We start from the raw sequence: 15855 nt of genomic DNA, 5'->3' as shown, positions 1-15855 counted from the left end.
GGCTCGAAAACCCGATAGATGCCGGTTCCCGGATGGCGCTCAACACTGATCAGGCCTCCGGATCATCACATAGCGTCCGGGGAGAGGACGATTCGAGGGCCCAGGCAGTCGGCGAAGAGACTATCAACCTTAAAATGATTTTTGACATGCTGCAAGCCCAGCAATCGGCTATAGCTCAGCTCCAGAGCCGGGTCCAGGAGCCTGTCAGGTCCGAGGAGGCTCCCCGTGCAGCTGCAATCATCAATCCGACCCCAGTACAGCCGGAACGGGGTGGCCGGATGCTGATTCTGCGGTTCTTAGGAGGCTAGAAGAATTGACCGAACGAATCGAAANGAAACATATGAAATTCAAAGATAAGATACAATCCATTCCAAAACCAGGGTGTCACTGAGTGCATGAGCGTTAGGGAAATACATAGTCTATTACAATATCTAAAGGAGCAACTGAAATACAACTGGAGAATAAGAAGGAGCCAAGGCCTGTGAACGTCGTGCAGATACCTCAATAATCTCCTAAGCCTGAAGCCTCGAATCAACAATCGCCACTAGGTCCAAAAGTGCCTGAATTTGCACACAAGGTGTAGGGGGTAACGTGAGTACACCAACTCAGTAAGAAGGAGTCCAAACTATGGACTAAATGGTAGTGACGTACTCAACCTCAACAGATATAATAGAAACAACGTACAGAAACGTAGTATCTTTTATTTTCCTCAACCTAAACCTTTTGTATCTTTTAGTTCACGGATCCTTAAAACCCCATATAAATTCAATTGTTATCCGGATTCTAGGGTAAACAATAGTACTGATACAAAAAGAGAAATTTGAGATATACTAATATAGAAAAAGAATTTTGAAGTGAAACTCATGTAAAATAATATGAAAACTTGTCTTTTAAAATAAATATAGAAATTCTTAAAAAAAATAAAATTGGGAAAATGCATGGCTTTGTACTGGTTTTTCATCATCCACTAAAAAACCTAAACTATGAGTGTTTTTCAAAGAGGAAGGGAACATTTGAGTGTGGGACTATGCTGTTTAGAGAAATTGAAAAGGAAAAGGAAATTAGGTAGGCCGGATAAATAATTGTGCCGCATAGACAGGAAAAGTAAATCCTTTTAGCTTGAATATAAAAGGGTAAATAGTTTGAGGTTAATGGGCATAAAGTGATAATTCCGCCATAACTTTGGCGTTTCATGTTGCTAGATCTTGTTTAATTGTTGGAGATTAATTCAGAAGTAACCACTTACAGAAGTGGTCTCCTTTTTTTTTTTTTTGGTGTGTGTGCTACTTATTTTTTAATTTCCTTCTCTTTGTAAACTTGCAAAATCCATATTTATATATATTCTAAGTACTTGTGATCTACACTAAGAACATGTCTAGCTATAAGGAAGTATTAAGTAAGATAGGTTTCATAACATGTTAGTATCTTATATGATTGAAAAACAAGTAACATAAGTTATATGTGTCTAATTAAACTTTGATAATTCATATTGGCATGTTCAAATTAGTAACCATTATATCCTAGATTGTATCTTTTGGTTTCCCTTTTTGTTACGGGGCTTTTGCATTTACACTCGGTTTTGGGGTCACAATTAAACCTATACCCGCCTCGTTCCTACCAATGAAATAGAGCGACAATCGTTGTTGAAGCTCTATCCTCCTTTGGATATCAGGAAGGACAGGTTGCGCTAATTCCGGAACGAGGACCTCGCGTGGAATGGGCGCAACCTCGGGCTCGGGAAGGCGCGGTTCTGGTTCTCTCGGAGGAGAGAAATCAAGAGCGCCAGACGAGGAACCCCTTCCCCCGTCGCACGCGGCTACAAAGCAGTCAAGATACTCATTTGTTGAATAAAAATTTGTCATAATCGGAAGAGAGCGGCCCCCAACCCCAAAAGGTAACTTTACGATCAACTTTAGCTTCTCGGGTCTAAAGTTAAAAAAGAATAAGTCTGAAGTGAAAAAATTGCACTTCAGATGCACTTAAGGTCAATTAGGTCTTAAGTACGACCGATGGTTTCATGCACTTAAGGCCAATAAGTGTGAAGTGAAAAATTGCACTTAAGGCCAAAAGGTCTGAAGTGCAACAAACGTTTTCCTACACTTAAGGCCAAAATAGGTTTGAAGTGCAAATTGCCGAGAAATAGAAATTTTTTCTTCGAATTTTAACAATTCAATACCTAAATCTACTCCAAATGAGCTCAAATTTGAAACATAACCTCCAAATATCATCAAGAACAAACTCCAATCATCAATTTATCAAAACAAAAATAAATCTAGCGAACCCATTTTGTAATTAAGAAAAAGAAAAAGAAGAAACCATAAGAAATAGGAAAAAATAAAGCGCCACAACAGTTTAGCATTGTAAAATATCATAGACTACCTTAAAATATGTTCACAAACACCAAATAAAATTGCTGTTACCCGAAAAAGACGAAGAAGAAGAAAGAGGAGAAAAATGCCTAAAGTTGTTTAAACACCGGGTACAAATTAAAAAATTTAAAAAGTATATACAAATTAAATAGGGGCGCCGTGCAATTTTAATTTTCCTTACGTATACTAATTACTAGCCCATAACGTACCTCCAAATCTGGACCGCTTGGACCCACATAAGGACCCCACCACCCGCTCTTTATCAACTACTGCTTCGGGTACCGAAAAGCCCACGTTGAAAGATCCCTTTCTCTTCATGGATTCCTCGCTTGTGACCCCTTTTTTTCTACTATTTCTATTCTATTCTCCCACTCTCTTTCTTTAACGTGTGTGATTGTGTGATCTTTCACACCACATGAAACTGGTGAGCGAGCGATACATATCTCTCTTTTTGGGTCAAAGTTATAATCTGATTGAAAATCCCATCCCTTCTGTGGGTCTCAGGTGCTAAGGTGGTTTTTTACCAGCTCCCATGGACAATTCTTCCTTTGAGGGTAATTTTCTTTTCTTTTTAGTTTTATTCTGCCAAAAACAATGGCTAGTAAAGTAAGAATTTCACAAGAATATCACTCCTTCCAATTAAGCAGAAAACGAATTGGGACTAGCTGTGAAATTTCTGATCTGTTACTTTATCATCCTGCTAATGTTTTACATATATATTGAATGGTGTTAGTTTCATCCATTCTTTCTTTTCTTTATACATACTGTTAATTTTATTTTATCTCTTGCATACTATAGTATGAAATTTAATTACTGTTTTATATGTATAAAATAATTAGTACTTCTATAAATTTTTTTTAATGTTTTGGTTTACTGAAATGGGTGGTAGAATTGGTGGTTAGTTACCTACGTACCTACTCTTCTGGGGTGAGTATAATTATTATATTTGGAGGATATCAACAATGTGATAACTATGCCATTTTCTCTGCCTACAGTGTTGTGGTTACATTTACCTATGAGAACCGAGGAATTATGGACATGGTTCCTACTTTACAATGACACGACCATATTATATGGTCAGTTTGGAAATATTCAAGGAAATGGAGAGCTATGACAATGTCAAGTCAAAGGAGAAATAGCTACATTCTCTACCTTTATCTTACTGATACTTTACCTAAATATTATGTACAAGAGGTAGTGTGGATGTTTAGAAGAAGGAAAAGGTAGTTCGAAACAAGTTGCAATTGTATAAAGGAAGAAGACAACCATAGTCACATATGCCCTGGCATCAAATGATCACAATTCCCAATTTATAATGAATTTAGTAATGAATTAGATGGCCAATTAAAGCCCCTTAAAGTCTAGTTTCCAACGCTTCAAACCTTTCATCATTTGGACATTCTCACAAAAAATTAGGAGCATTTTACTAAAGGTTATCCTGTCAGAGAAACCATGTGTACCAAAGCATGCGCCCAAAATCAGAATGCTGGGATTTCATGCGTGCGGGCAATTCCAAGCCCGAAAAGCGCGCATGACTACAGGCCTAGGGCATATAATAGCCATGGCTACTCCCACTCCAAGAATTCTAGTGAATATAAAAGTAGCCATGGTAGGTGAGGTAAAAATCTGAGAGAACATAAAAATTTCAATGAAAAGAAAAAGGAAGGGTGTCCTTTTATTTTTGATGAAGTAAGATGCTATATTGCTGGCATCAAGAAGATGCAATAAGTACAAAAGTATATAACTCCATTACAACATGTTCTAAACTAAGATCAAGGAGCTAACCAAAAATATAGAGCACCGAAAAAGTAGGTTGTCAAGCCAGGGTAAGAGAGGTAATAAAGTCAAGAAAAAGGACAACATTATTTACAGGAGTAAACTTACTCCAACTAAAAAGATTCAATAGACATTTAGCTTTCAAGGTGTCGTTTGGAGTTGAAATGCCATCAAAAAATATCTTTGTTTCCTTTTTGACCAAATACACCAAATAATTGCATGTTGGGATCATCTGCCAGATTTTCTTGATGGCCTTATCGACTTTCTAAATGTTCTAGCCTTCAACTGCTTCCTTGATGCTCTGAGGTAATGTCCAACTAATGCTAAAAACTGAGAAGAACATATGTCAGATATCAGCAACCACTACCACTGGATACTATAGGAATAGGTGATTGATAGACTGTGAGCTTAGCTGGCACGTGTAACATCTATTAACAAGCAGAATGTTAAAAGGAAGGGGGTTCGTTTACGAGTATATTTACGTTCCAAGGTTATTGAGTGCGCCGAAGGGATTTATTGCTTGGATAAAGCTCTGGATATGGGGACGAGAGGTTTGCATATAGAGAGAGGAGGTTGAAGGAGAGGAGGCCAAGGAGATGTGAAAGTGTCATTAACAAAATTCATAATGGGATGTGCTATTTTAATTTAATTTTTATGTTTGAATGGGAGATTCTGATTCAGCTAAGATTTTTGAGATGTTAATGGTTGAGCATATCAACATCCAATAAATTATTTTACCGAAACAAAAAACTTATTGTTCCTGTCTTTGTGTATGAAATTAGTGATTTTCCGCGCAAAGCCGCAAACGTCAAAAGACAACGAAATTTTGTAGCAAAAGAAAAGAAATACCCTCAACATTATATCTACCAAGCATAAAATAAAATCGTTCTTTGTCATCGTTGTAATGTCTACATATCTATGCCCTTTTACTCTTTCCAAAAAAGAAAAGAACACCTTACACTAGGGATCTGCTTTGAGTCTATAGTACTTTAGCTTATTTATAGATGAGTTAACCTTGTGTATACAAGTTGTTGTTCTATGTGCATACATTTGCCGGTAATGTTGTGTTTATCAAGTAAATTGGCAAGTGATTCAGTCAAAAGTTGGAATTTTCGATAATTACTCAAAAAGGAAGAGTTTTAGATAAGCAGAAGTAAAACAAAATATATGCACTAGTAAGTTTAGTAGTGATGTTGAGATGGGATTAGACTAGACTTTGACCTTTAAATGCAGACAACTCAAATATCTAGGTTTAGTCTGCAAGAGAATGGAATGATAAATGAATATGTAACATATTAAACTAAAGCAGGGTGGTTGAATTGGAGAAATGGTATGAGAGTGCTATGTGAATAGGAAGATACCTAACAAATTGAACGACAAGTTCTATAGACTATGTTATATAGGAATCAAAGTTGTGCCTTTAAGGCCCCAATATATCCACAAAAAGAGCATCATAGAAATGTAAGATATAAGATGGATATTTGGTCATAGAGATATCATATTAGATGATATTAGAAGTGATCACGTGTAATAGAGGGTGCAAGTAGCACACATAGATGATAAAATAGGAGGTTGTTTGAGGTGGTTTGTATCATGTCTGCTTAGAACTCAAAATGCACCGATCCAACAAAATTAGAAATATCACTGCGACAAAGGTACAAGTATCACTCATAGAGGATAAAATAAGAGGTTGTCTGACATGGTTTGATCATGTCCTATAGATCGCCAAATTCATTAACTCCATTGATGCAGTACTATGATAACTGAAAGTGTTAACACTTAAAAGAGTATAAAGTACACTCTTTAATATAAAGTATCACATGAGGGTATGTTGTTTCAAAAGACCTACAATCTCTTGAAATTAATAAGGGCTCAGCTTAGAAAAGAACAGAAAACCTACAGTTTTTTAGAATCAAACAGGGATTTAACTAGGAACAGAATACACATAGAAGCAAATGACTCATATAGGTGATACCAACTAGTTTGGATTAATGTTTATTTGTAGTTATACTAACATTATGACTATAAGTTGGAGACTTGTATGTATCAGTTTCACGATAAGTGTAAGATTTAGAGAATCTCTAATCTTAAAGATCACCAAATTTTCTTTATAAGATAAAATATTTAGTTGTGGAATGAGTTGTACCCAAATAGAGCAGAATGAATATGAAGATTATAGCCGACTTTACTAGTTTGGGATTAGTGGCATAGTTGATCGATTGAGTGATCTCCCTCTCTGTTTGTCCTATTACTTGCATTTGCCATTTGATTGCAAATGATGGCTTTTCTTCGTGTTTTATGGTAATCTGGTTGCAGTTGAAATATATTCCATTACTGAGGGAAGCCACAAGCAGTAAGAAAATTGAACTTAATGACCTTTTAATATAAAAAATTGAACAAGATTAGCTTGAAGACCCTTCAAAAATGAACTGAAGCTACACAAATAATTTAAAATTTTAAGAATTAAAAGAAAGAGAAGAACAGCAACGTCTCAGTTTGTCAAATGTACTTTGCTAACCATATTGGTTTTTATTGGATAGGAATTTACAAACTTGTTTGTTTGAAGTTACTTTTCCTGCTTTCTTGTTCTAGGTTTTGCATTTGATCCATCTAAGTGCAGTAAATTGAGTATGGAGGAAAAGAGGGAATTAGTTTATGAATTATCAAAGCGGTCACATGGTGCCCCTGAAATGCTGCAATCTTGGAGCCGTCAGGAGATTTTGCAGATATTATGTGCTGAGATGGGAAAAGAAAGGAAGTATACTGGACTGACAAAATTAAAAATAATAGAAAACCTGCTGAAAATTGTATCTGAGAAGAATTCATTGGAGCATGGAAGTACATCTAATCTTGAAATGCAGCCTTCATCAGAGAGTGGACAGAGGAGTTCCAAGAGGCAGAGGAAAGCTGAGCATCCAAGTCGTTTTCCTATTGAGGCTAATAATTCTTCAACAACAAATGTTAATGTTAGTTTAGACAATGTTGTGTACTGCAAAAATTTGGCTTGCAGAGCTAAATTAAGTTGTGAAGATGCATTTTGCAAAAGGTGTTCATGTTGTATTTGCCATAACTATGATGACAACAAGGACCCTAGTCTATGGTTGATTTGCAGCTCAGAGCCTCCCTTTCAATGGGATTCATGTGGGATGTCATGCCACCTTGAGTGTGCCATTAAGCATGGAAAATCTGGTATTGCAACTGATAAATTAGATGGGGGCAATAATGGAACCTTTTATTGTGTATCCTGTGGAAAAGCTAATGATCTACTCAGGTAACTCTTTATATTACCTCCTGTCAGCGTGATATGATGTTGTACTTTTATGAATCCACAATAAGACAGAAGATTTTTCTTTCAAATGGCATCTATATTTGTCCACATCCCAAGTTTTCTTACCTTTCTCTTTTTCAGTAATTATGTGTATTGTTGCTCTTCTGATAAAAGTACTTTTCTTAACGTCTTGAACTTTCGTCTTGGGATTGGTATCTTGTTCTTTTGGCAATGAGTATTTCCATAGATATCAGATTTATGTTAGAACTGTGGACCATTTATTGCAACAAATAACCAACAAGAGCTTCAGAAAAGGCCTAATTGTAGCGAGATAAGATGGAGTTTGCTCAACTTTTTTCATAATTTTTTCTCAATTCTCTGCCTTTGCATGTGGTTGATTCACTTTTCCAATGGCTGTTAGGCTGTACTCCTTGTGTGCGCATTTTTGGTAGCCTGAATGGAGTGCACTTTGATTTATTGTGGTAATCAGAGTTGTAGTTCCTATGATTAGCCAATACCCCCGGGGCCGGGGGGCTTTTCTGAGGGTGTAAATTGGGAAGGAGAAGGTAACAATTTCTGGTACATGAAGAATCATACCAAGTGTCATCTATAATTTAAGTAGTTGGGCATGTTCTTGCTTAAATTATGAAATAGAATTGATCCTAGACTTATTTCTTCAACCCAACTTCCTTTTGTTTTATTTCAAGAACTCTTTCATAGTTTAATAGCAATACAGGGTATTGAAATATGATCAAAACTTTCTATTGATCCGGCGTGGTATTTTATCGATCATTCTCTTTTATGGTCCCTCGAGTTATTCCAAACTTTGCATAGAGTATGGACTAATCTGTTAGTTCATCCATATGTGTTAGACTAGCATGACCCCAAAGCGGAGTGCAACAACAACAACAACCCAGTATAATCACACACATGGGGTTTGGGGAGGGTAGTATGTACGCAGACCTTACCCCTACCCTGTGGGGTAAAGCTGTTTCCGAAAGACCCTCGGCACAAAGAGATAGAAAAAGAGGCAAAGGAACAGTAACAACAACATCCGTCGGGAAGATAGTACTAGTGACGAAAAAATCAGAAAAATAAATAGAAAAGGTAATATCAATAATCAGAACAATGTAAAGGTACTAGGAAACCGGAGCAGAAAAATAGTACGAACACAACAAGTACTTCTATCAAACTAAAGCAAGACACTAACAAACAAGCTTAACACCCACAACAGAGTAGAAAAATGCTCAACTACCTATTAACCTACGACCCTAATACTTGCCCTCCAAACCTTTCTATCAAAGGTAATGTCCTCGGTGGGCTGGAGTCGTGCCATGTTCTGCCTGATCACCTCTCCCCAATATTTCTTAGGCCGTCCTCTACCTCTTCTCATGCCTGTCAAGGCCAACCGCTCGCACCTCCTAACCGGGTCAAGGCATCTCTACACGTGCTTGAACCATCTAAACCTCATTTCCTGCATTTTGTCTTCCATGAGCGCCACCCCCACCTTTGCCCGAATGTCTTCATTCCTAATCTTATCCAACCTAGCATGCCCGCTCATTTACCTCAACATCCTCATTTCTGCTACTTTCATTTTCTGGATATGAGAATTCTTGATTGGCCAAAGCGGAGTACTCTACTGTGAAAAGAAATATTTGAAAGATTGTATACATCCAATTCGAAGAGAACGAAAGTTGAGGGCTGTTAAGTGCTTTTTTTGCTAGAGCTAGAATATTGCAGTTAGAAAAGCTTCTTATAAAGGGTTTGGTAACAGGTTAGAAACTATTGTTGTTGGGGTCTCAACTCCATCTTACACTCTTAAGCCAAATGCTTTATTAGATTGTTTAATTGGCATTTTCATTCCCCTATAAACAATATTGATAATTTTTGGATTTTGTTAGCTCCCTGGTTCTAGCATAGACATTGTTTTGGAGCTAACGTTTTTGCTACCTTTGTATTTTGCATCTCAAATCCTTTTGATTAAGATCAAGTGTGGAGCTATAGCTGTTTCACTAAAAAGAGAAATAGCGAAAGAAACAAAATACTTTTCTAGCTGCAGCGAACAATGTTGTTGGATGGGTCAGAAGCTTTCTTCGTTGTTGAAGTTATGTTAGAAAGGAGATTAATGTGCAATTTTGAACAAAAGTAAATTTACTGAGCTGCTTGAACTTTGGCAAAATTAAGATAAGATAAATAAGTATTAAAAGTTGCTCTCCGAGTCCGTAGGCATTATCTCTAAGTTCAAAAGCGAAGTTCGCATTCATGGATAATATGTAGAAATTTGTTCTTTTCAGAACTTTTCTTGATTAATCGTAATATAATGGTACTATTGGATGTTCAATATCTTTTATCCAAAATAAGTGGTTTGAGAACAAGGGCATTCTTAAGCAAACATTCTTGAGAGCAATTGTCAACTGAAAAAGAAGCTAAACTTATTCTTTCCAGTAATTTTCTAGATGCTTTGAGGGAATGGAAGATCCGGTGCACATATTAAGGCTTGTTTTTTGTGAGCCAGATTGTTTTATATATTGTTTTTTTTATTTGTTTTCATGTTCTTTATTATGAGTTATAAAGATTAGAAGGAAGGATGCCGATGGAGTGAGGTTGATTGATAGATGATGAGCTTGAGTGATTTGAGACACATCAAGTGGTGGACCAGGGCCTCCTATTACCTGAAATCAGTTAATGAAAGACAATCAGGATCAAATTAACCTCTAGGGTTAACCTGGTGTCTAGTTCAGAGGTTGCACTTTTTGGAAAAAATGTCAAGGAGGTTAAGGAGAGTAATTTGTAAATTAAGGTCTCAAACCTTGATTGCAACTTCAATTTTGTTTTAAAGGGCTCGGTTGTTTGCCGATCCAAGTGGTACGTGAGTTGGGTTTAGAACGTCGTGAGACAGTTCGGTTCCTATCTAACCGTTGTTGTTAAAGGGAGAATTGCGAGGAGCCAACTCTAGTACGAGAATCTGGAGGAGAGTTTTGTCCTTGTGCATGGCATCAAGCTTAACTGCTTAATAATAGTTGTACCGTGTCCTCCGCTATTTGATCATTACATCTTTCGGTACTTTGAACATTGCATAATTTTACTACCCTAAGCTTGTATAGATTATTGAGCTCGTGGGAGCCCGGAGCCGTGGGTTATGACCTTCCCTGGTCTCAACCAGCTTGTTTTGGAGTTCCGAGCTCATCATATTTGGTATATATTAATAATTTTGTAATTTGATGTCTCACATGTTCTAAAAATTAATTGTCTAAAGAATTTCAAATAACACTTTTTTTCTTTTTCTTTTTGATAAAGGAACTTAAAAGCCCTTTATATGCAATGCGTTTGAGATCATCAAAGACATTGTGCAACAACCAAAGCTTTTGATTCCTACTTTGCTCCTAGCCTTTAGGTCCCATGACTGCAATTTTCGTGTTATATATTTTCTGACTTTTTCCTTCTATTATTTTGCCAGATTTGTTTTTCATTTTCTAAAGCTTTGATCCTAGTCCTAGAGTTTAAAAGCTATTTGTTACCCATGTCTTTGGATTCACCATCTTTTCTTACCCCTCGAAAGCGCATTTTGTCCCAACTGGTTGGATTGGTTTCATCTGTAAATGCTTATCTAATCCACCTACATCACAAGATTTGAGTGTGTGAGACAATTGTTGTGTTGTCGCCAAAATGATTCGACTAATGGAAGGGTTAGATTTGCAGCTAACTATGATGCCTTGCTTTTTAACCTTTACTGTGTCAAAGGGGACCCCTAAGACTGCTGAGAAAAAATATACTAGAGCAGATATCAGTGCCAGCATGTTGGTTATGCTGCCAAGGCTGTTTACCATTCATGAAAGTATGTATAGTTTATGAATCTACTGATGTAGCCTCTGCAAGGTGACTGTACTTCAGAAGAATATCAAGTTTTACCTCCGAAGGAGAATATGGGTTGGGTTTGATTACCTGGATTTCTTTTTGCCGCTGTGTGGTATGTACTTCCCGGTTGTGATTGGGTTGCATCAGGGATCAACTCTTAGCCCGTTATTATTTTCCTTGGTGATGGATGCACTGACGTGCAACATTCAAGGAGAGGTGCCATGGTGTATGTTATTTGCAGATGACATAGTTCTGATTGGCGAGACGCAACATGGTGTTAACTCGAGACTGGAGGTTTGGAGACAGACCCTAGAGTCTAAAGGTTTCAAGTTGAGCAGGACCAAGATAGAATACTTGAAGTGCAAGTTCCGATAGGACCTAGGAAGCGGACATGGATGCGAGGCTTGATACACAAGTCATCCCAAGAGAGTAAGTTTCAAGTACCTTGGTCAGTAATGCAAGGAAATGGGGAGATTGACGAGGATGTCACACATCGTATCAGAGCAGAGTGGATGAAATGGAGGCTGGCATCCGGTTCTTGTGTGATAAGAATATGCCACCAAAACTTAAAGGTAAGTTCTACAAAGTGGTGGTTAGACTGATTATGTTGTATGGGGTAGAGTGTTTGTCAGTCAAGAACTCTCATGCCCAGAAGATTAAAATAGTTGAAATGAAGATATTGCGATGGATGTGCATTCATACTAGGTTAGATAAGATTAGGAACGAAGATATCCGGGAAAAGGTGAGAGTGACCCCGTGGAGGATTAGATGCAGAGGCGAGGCTAAGATGGTTGAAGCATATGAAGAGAGCACAAATGCCCAGTTAGGAGGCGTGAGAGGTTGTCCTTGGTGGGCATGAGGCAGTGTTGTGAAAAGTGCTCGCTTCAACGCTTAAAGCGTGAAGCGAAGCGGGAACTTGGTCGCTTCTATGTTGTGAAGCGTAGCAGGTGTTATAAAGTGTTCGCTTCTGCCAAAAAAGCGAGAAGCGTAAGAAGCGACAACAGCGACAGAAGCGAGCGATTCAATATATTAAGGCTGCCAACGATTAAAAATTAAAAAAGCTCTCTTTTTTCAAAACATATCGAGCAGCGGAAAAAAACAGGCGACTAGGGTTCCCATTTTCTGCACTTTTCAAGTTCAAGTTCATCAAGTTCAAGCACAGGTATGTGATTTCTTCTTCCTCCTTTTTCTTTTTCTTTCACTGTTTTAGTCTCAAAATAGCAGCGAAATGCTACCAAATTTTTTTCCCCTCCGGTCCTTTCTTTTTCTCATTCTCTTCTTCTTCTTCCTTCACTATTTCTTTCTCGAAATGCCGCCCAATTTTTTTTTGTTTCAGTTGCTGCCATATTTTTGCTTATAGTTACATATGTTGTCAATGTAGTATTTATTTTAATTTTTTTTAAAATTCCGCTTCACTTCAAAAAAGGGAGCGCTTCGCTTCTGGCTTTAAGCGAAAACGCTTTTCCTCGCTTCACGCTCTTCATAATACTGGTATGAGGATAGGTAGAGGTAGGCCTAAGAAGTATTGGGGATAGGTGATTAGGCAGAACATGACGCATTTTAGCTTATCGAGGACATGACCCATGATAGGATGGTGTGGAGGTCGATGATTATGGTAGAAGAAGAGTAGGTAGTCGAGCGTTTTCCTTTTTCTTTCCCTTACGGTAATATTAGTGTTATTATTGTATCTTTCTTATTCTTAGATTGCTATTACTACTTGACGTTTGATTGCTATCTTTCACTTTAGGTTTCTTAATATCTCGTTGTTATTGCTATCTTTCACTTTAGGTTTCTTAATATCTCGTTGTTATTGCTTGTTGCCATGCTTCTTTTAATCTTTTCTTTAACCAAGGGTCTATCGGAGACAGCCTCTCTGCACTCTCATGGTAGGGGTAAGGTCTGTGTACACACTACCCTCCTCAGACCTCACTTGTGGGAATTCATTAGATTTTTTTTGGTTGTTGTTGTTGTTGTGATGATATGCACTAACTGAAATTTCCATGACCTGGATATTAAATAATTGACTAGGGCATCTGATGGAATAAATAAGTAAACAAATAAAAAACAATGAAACATAGGATCAAATCAATGAAATATGGAACAGGTATATAGATCTACGTTTCTGTATGAGATTGGGAAATAGTGTTTCAAAGATTTTTTTACACCATCTCAAAAGGAATGACACTTTCTATTTAGGAAGTTTAACAGATTTTTCTGACTGCCTTTTTTTCAGCCAAAATTTCACGGTATAGCCAGTTTTCGGACTGGTCAATCAAAAATAGCCAGCGTTTACCAAGTCAATGAAAAATAGCCACCGTTTTGCTGCAATAGAGACCGGTCCAGCATAATATACTGGAGTTCGGTGCACTTGTGTATGAACTCCAGCATATTATGCTGGACCGGTATACTTTGCTGGCTCCAGTGTAATATACTGGAGACTAGAGCACTGGTGCTCCAAACTCCAGTATATTATACTGGACCATTATACTTGCTGGAACTCCAGTATATTATGCTGGAGTTCTACTGTATTTATGCTGGAACTCCATCATATTATGCTGGAGTTCCAGCATACTATTCTGGAACTCCAGTATAATATGCTGGAGTTCAAGTATACTTATGCTGGAAATCCAGCATAATATACTGGAGTATTTTCCGGGTTTTGAACAGTGTTTTCGCTCAAATTTATCTTTACNCAAGTACAAAATAAATTAAAAAAAACCTTAAAAACGCCAAAAATAGAATTCTAGAAATAGGTCTTGATTTTAGAATTCTGAAATTCTGTGGAACTCCGATTGACCTCAAATTTGGTAGGTTCATCGGAAACGGCCAGTGAGCAATACTCATCAGTCTTTGCTCATGATGTACGTTCATTTGGTTGGGCATTCAGGGGTCGTTTAGATGGGTTTTTGGCCATTTTTCTATTTTCTGGATTTTTTTAATAAAAGAATTTTTTTTAAAAGAAATCGTGATGGTAGGGTTCAATTCCCATTGTTTCCAATCATGTTTTACAGTAATATAATGAATTTATATGTTGACATAGGTCTTCTTCCACATCGGATAAATTCATTATAGATGATTACTGTAGTTTTACCTCTAGTTATTTGATTACTTGTATTAACTCTCCAACTGAGTTACATGTTGATTCAATGAAACTAGAGTTTATAAAAGTGATATTTACCTATCTTAAATTAATAGTTTACTCTCCATCTGAGTTGGTCCTGTTTAAATTTATGGGTTAATATCTTACATCACTCATATATTTTGCATGAATAGTTAAGTTTCCCTAACGAATCTAATTGTACAATGAGCATGGTTATATGTATAATGTGCTATTTTTTGAATTTAATTATTCTAAATACATAACTAATGATTTATTTAATGTGAATATCTCTTAGATTAACTATGTCTTCATTCAACCCACTTACCTCAATTTTGAACTAAAACTAGTTAGAAGGACCGAATTATGATGACTGGAAAAGGAACCTTGATATTATCCTAACTGCTGAAGGTTACAAATTTGTAATCACTGAGGAGTGCCCAGAAAAACCTGAAAATACTACTGATGATCAGGTTAAGGCCTATGACAAATGGGTTAAGGCTGATGAGATGGCGCCATGTTACATTCTTGCCTCCACGGCGAATGTTTTGCAACATCAACATCAGTCTATGGGGTCTGCTTATGATATGCTCAAAAGTCTCAAAGAGATGTTCGGTGAGCAAAATCGTGCAACTAAGCAGATAGCCATGAAAGCCCTTTTGAACACCAAGATTGCTGAAGGATCATCGGTCAGGGACCATGTTCTGAAGATGATGAGTCTTCGGAATGAACTGGAGGTCCTTGGAGCTATGATTGATAAGGAGTCTCAAGTTGAGATGGTCCTGCAGACTCTTCCTGACAGTTTTCAACAATTTCGCTTGAACAATAATATGAACAAATGCATTTGTCACTAGCAAAATTGTTGAATGAGTTGCAAGCGGCAGAATCCATTATCAAACAACAAGCTCCAGTTGTGGCACTCAATGTTGAGAAAGCTTCAGTTTCTAAGTCGAAAGGCGGTAAGAAAAAGAAGAAGGCTCAAAAGGTTTTGGCACCTGGAGGTACGGCTGGTGTGAAAAAGCCCAAAGGCAAGTGCTATCATTGCAAGCAACCTGGGCATCACAAGAAGCAATGCCCTGCCTATCTGGCAAAGTTGAATAAGCAAGGTAATTCAAATTTAAATGTCGTTGAAACTTGTTTAGCGGCTGTTTCTACCATGTTTTGGTGTGTAGATTCGGGAGCCACTAATCATATCTACACTACTTTGCAGGGGTTTCAGGAAACGCGGCGGCTAAGTGAGAATGAAGTTTGCGTTTTTCAAGCCAATGGCGAGCCAGCACCAACTTTTTCCTTGAATGCTTCTACTGTGTTTGCATGTTACTTTGTTATCATGTTTTCTTATGAGTTTCTGCTGTTGAAAGGAACATGCAAGAGGTTTCAGAACTGAAACCTCTCAGCCTGTTTCGACTACTTGCCTTCTCATCTCTATACTTAATTCAAGGTGGAAACCCTAGAATTTGGGAATTCCGCCAAGTTTGATTGTGGGATTT

At 37.4% G+C, this 15855-nt stretch overlaps 1 protein-coding gene across 1 annotated transcript in view; it reads left to right on the top strand.

Annotated features, from left to right (window-relative positions):
• LOC109234532 (VIN3-like protein 2) overlaps positions 2656-15855 on the top strand; it is a 22608-nt gene continuing 9408 nt past the window's right edge. Inside the window, exons 1-2 of the mRNA XM_019400553.1 lie at positions 2656-2923; positions 6738-7416. Coding sequence (XP_019256098.1) covers positions 2902-2923; positions 6738-7416 — 701 coding nt within the window. The 5' untranslated portion in view covers positions 2656-2901. The remainder of the gene's footprint in view (positions 2924-6737; positions 7417-15855) is intronic.

The sequence above is a fragment of the Nicotiana attenuata genome, chromosome 11, assembly GCF_001879085.1.
Source record: "Nicotiana attenuata strain UT chromosome 11, NIATTr2, whole genome shotgun sequence".
NCBI lineage: Eukaryota > Viridiplantae > Streptophyta > Magnoliopsida > Solanales > Solanaceae > Nicotiana > Nicotiana attenuata.
Note: the sequence above shows the minus strand (reverse complement) of the source record. Positions and strands in the feature narration are given on the sequence as shown.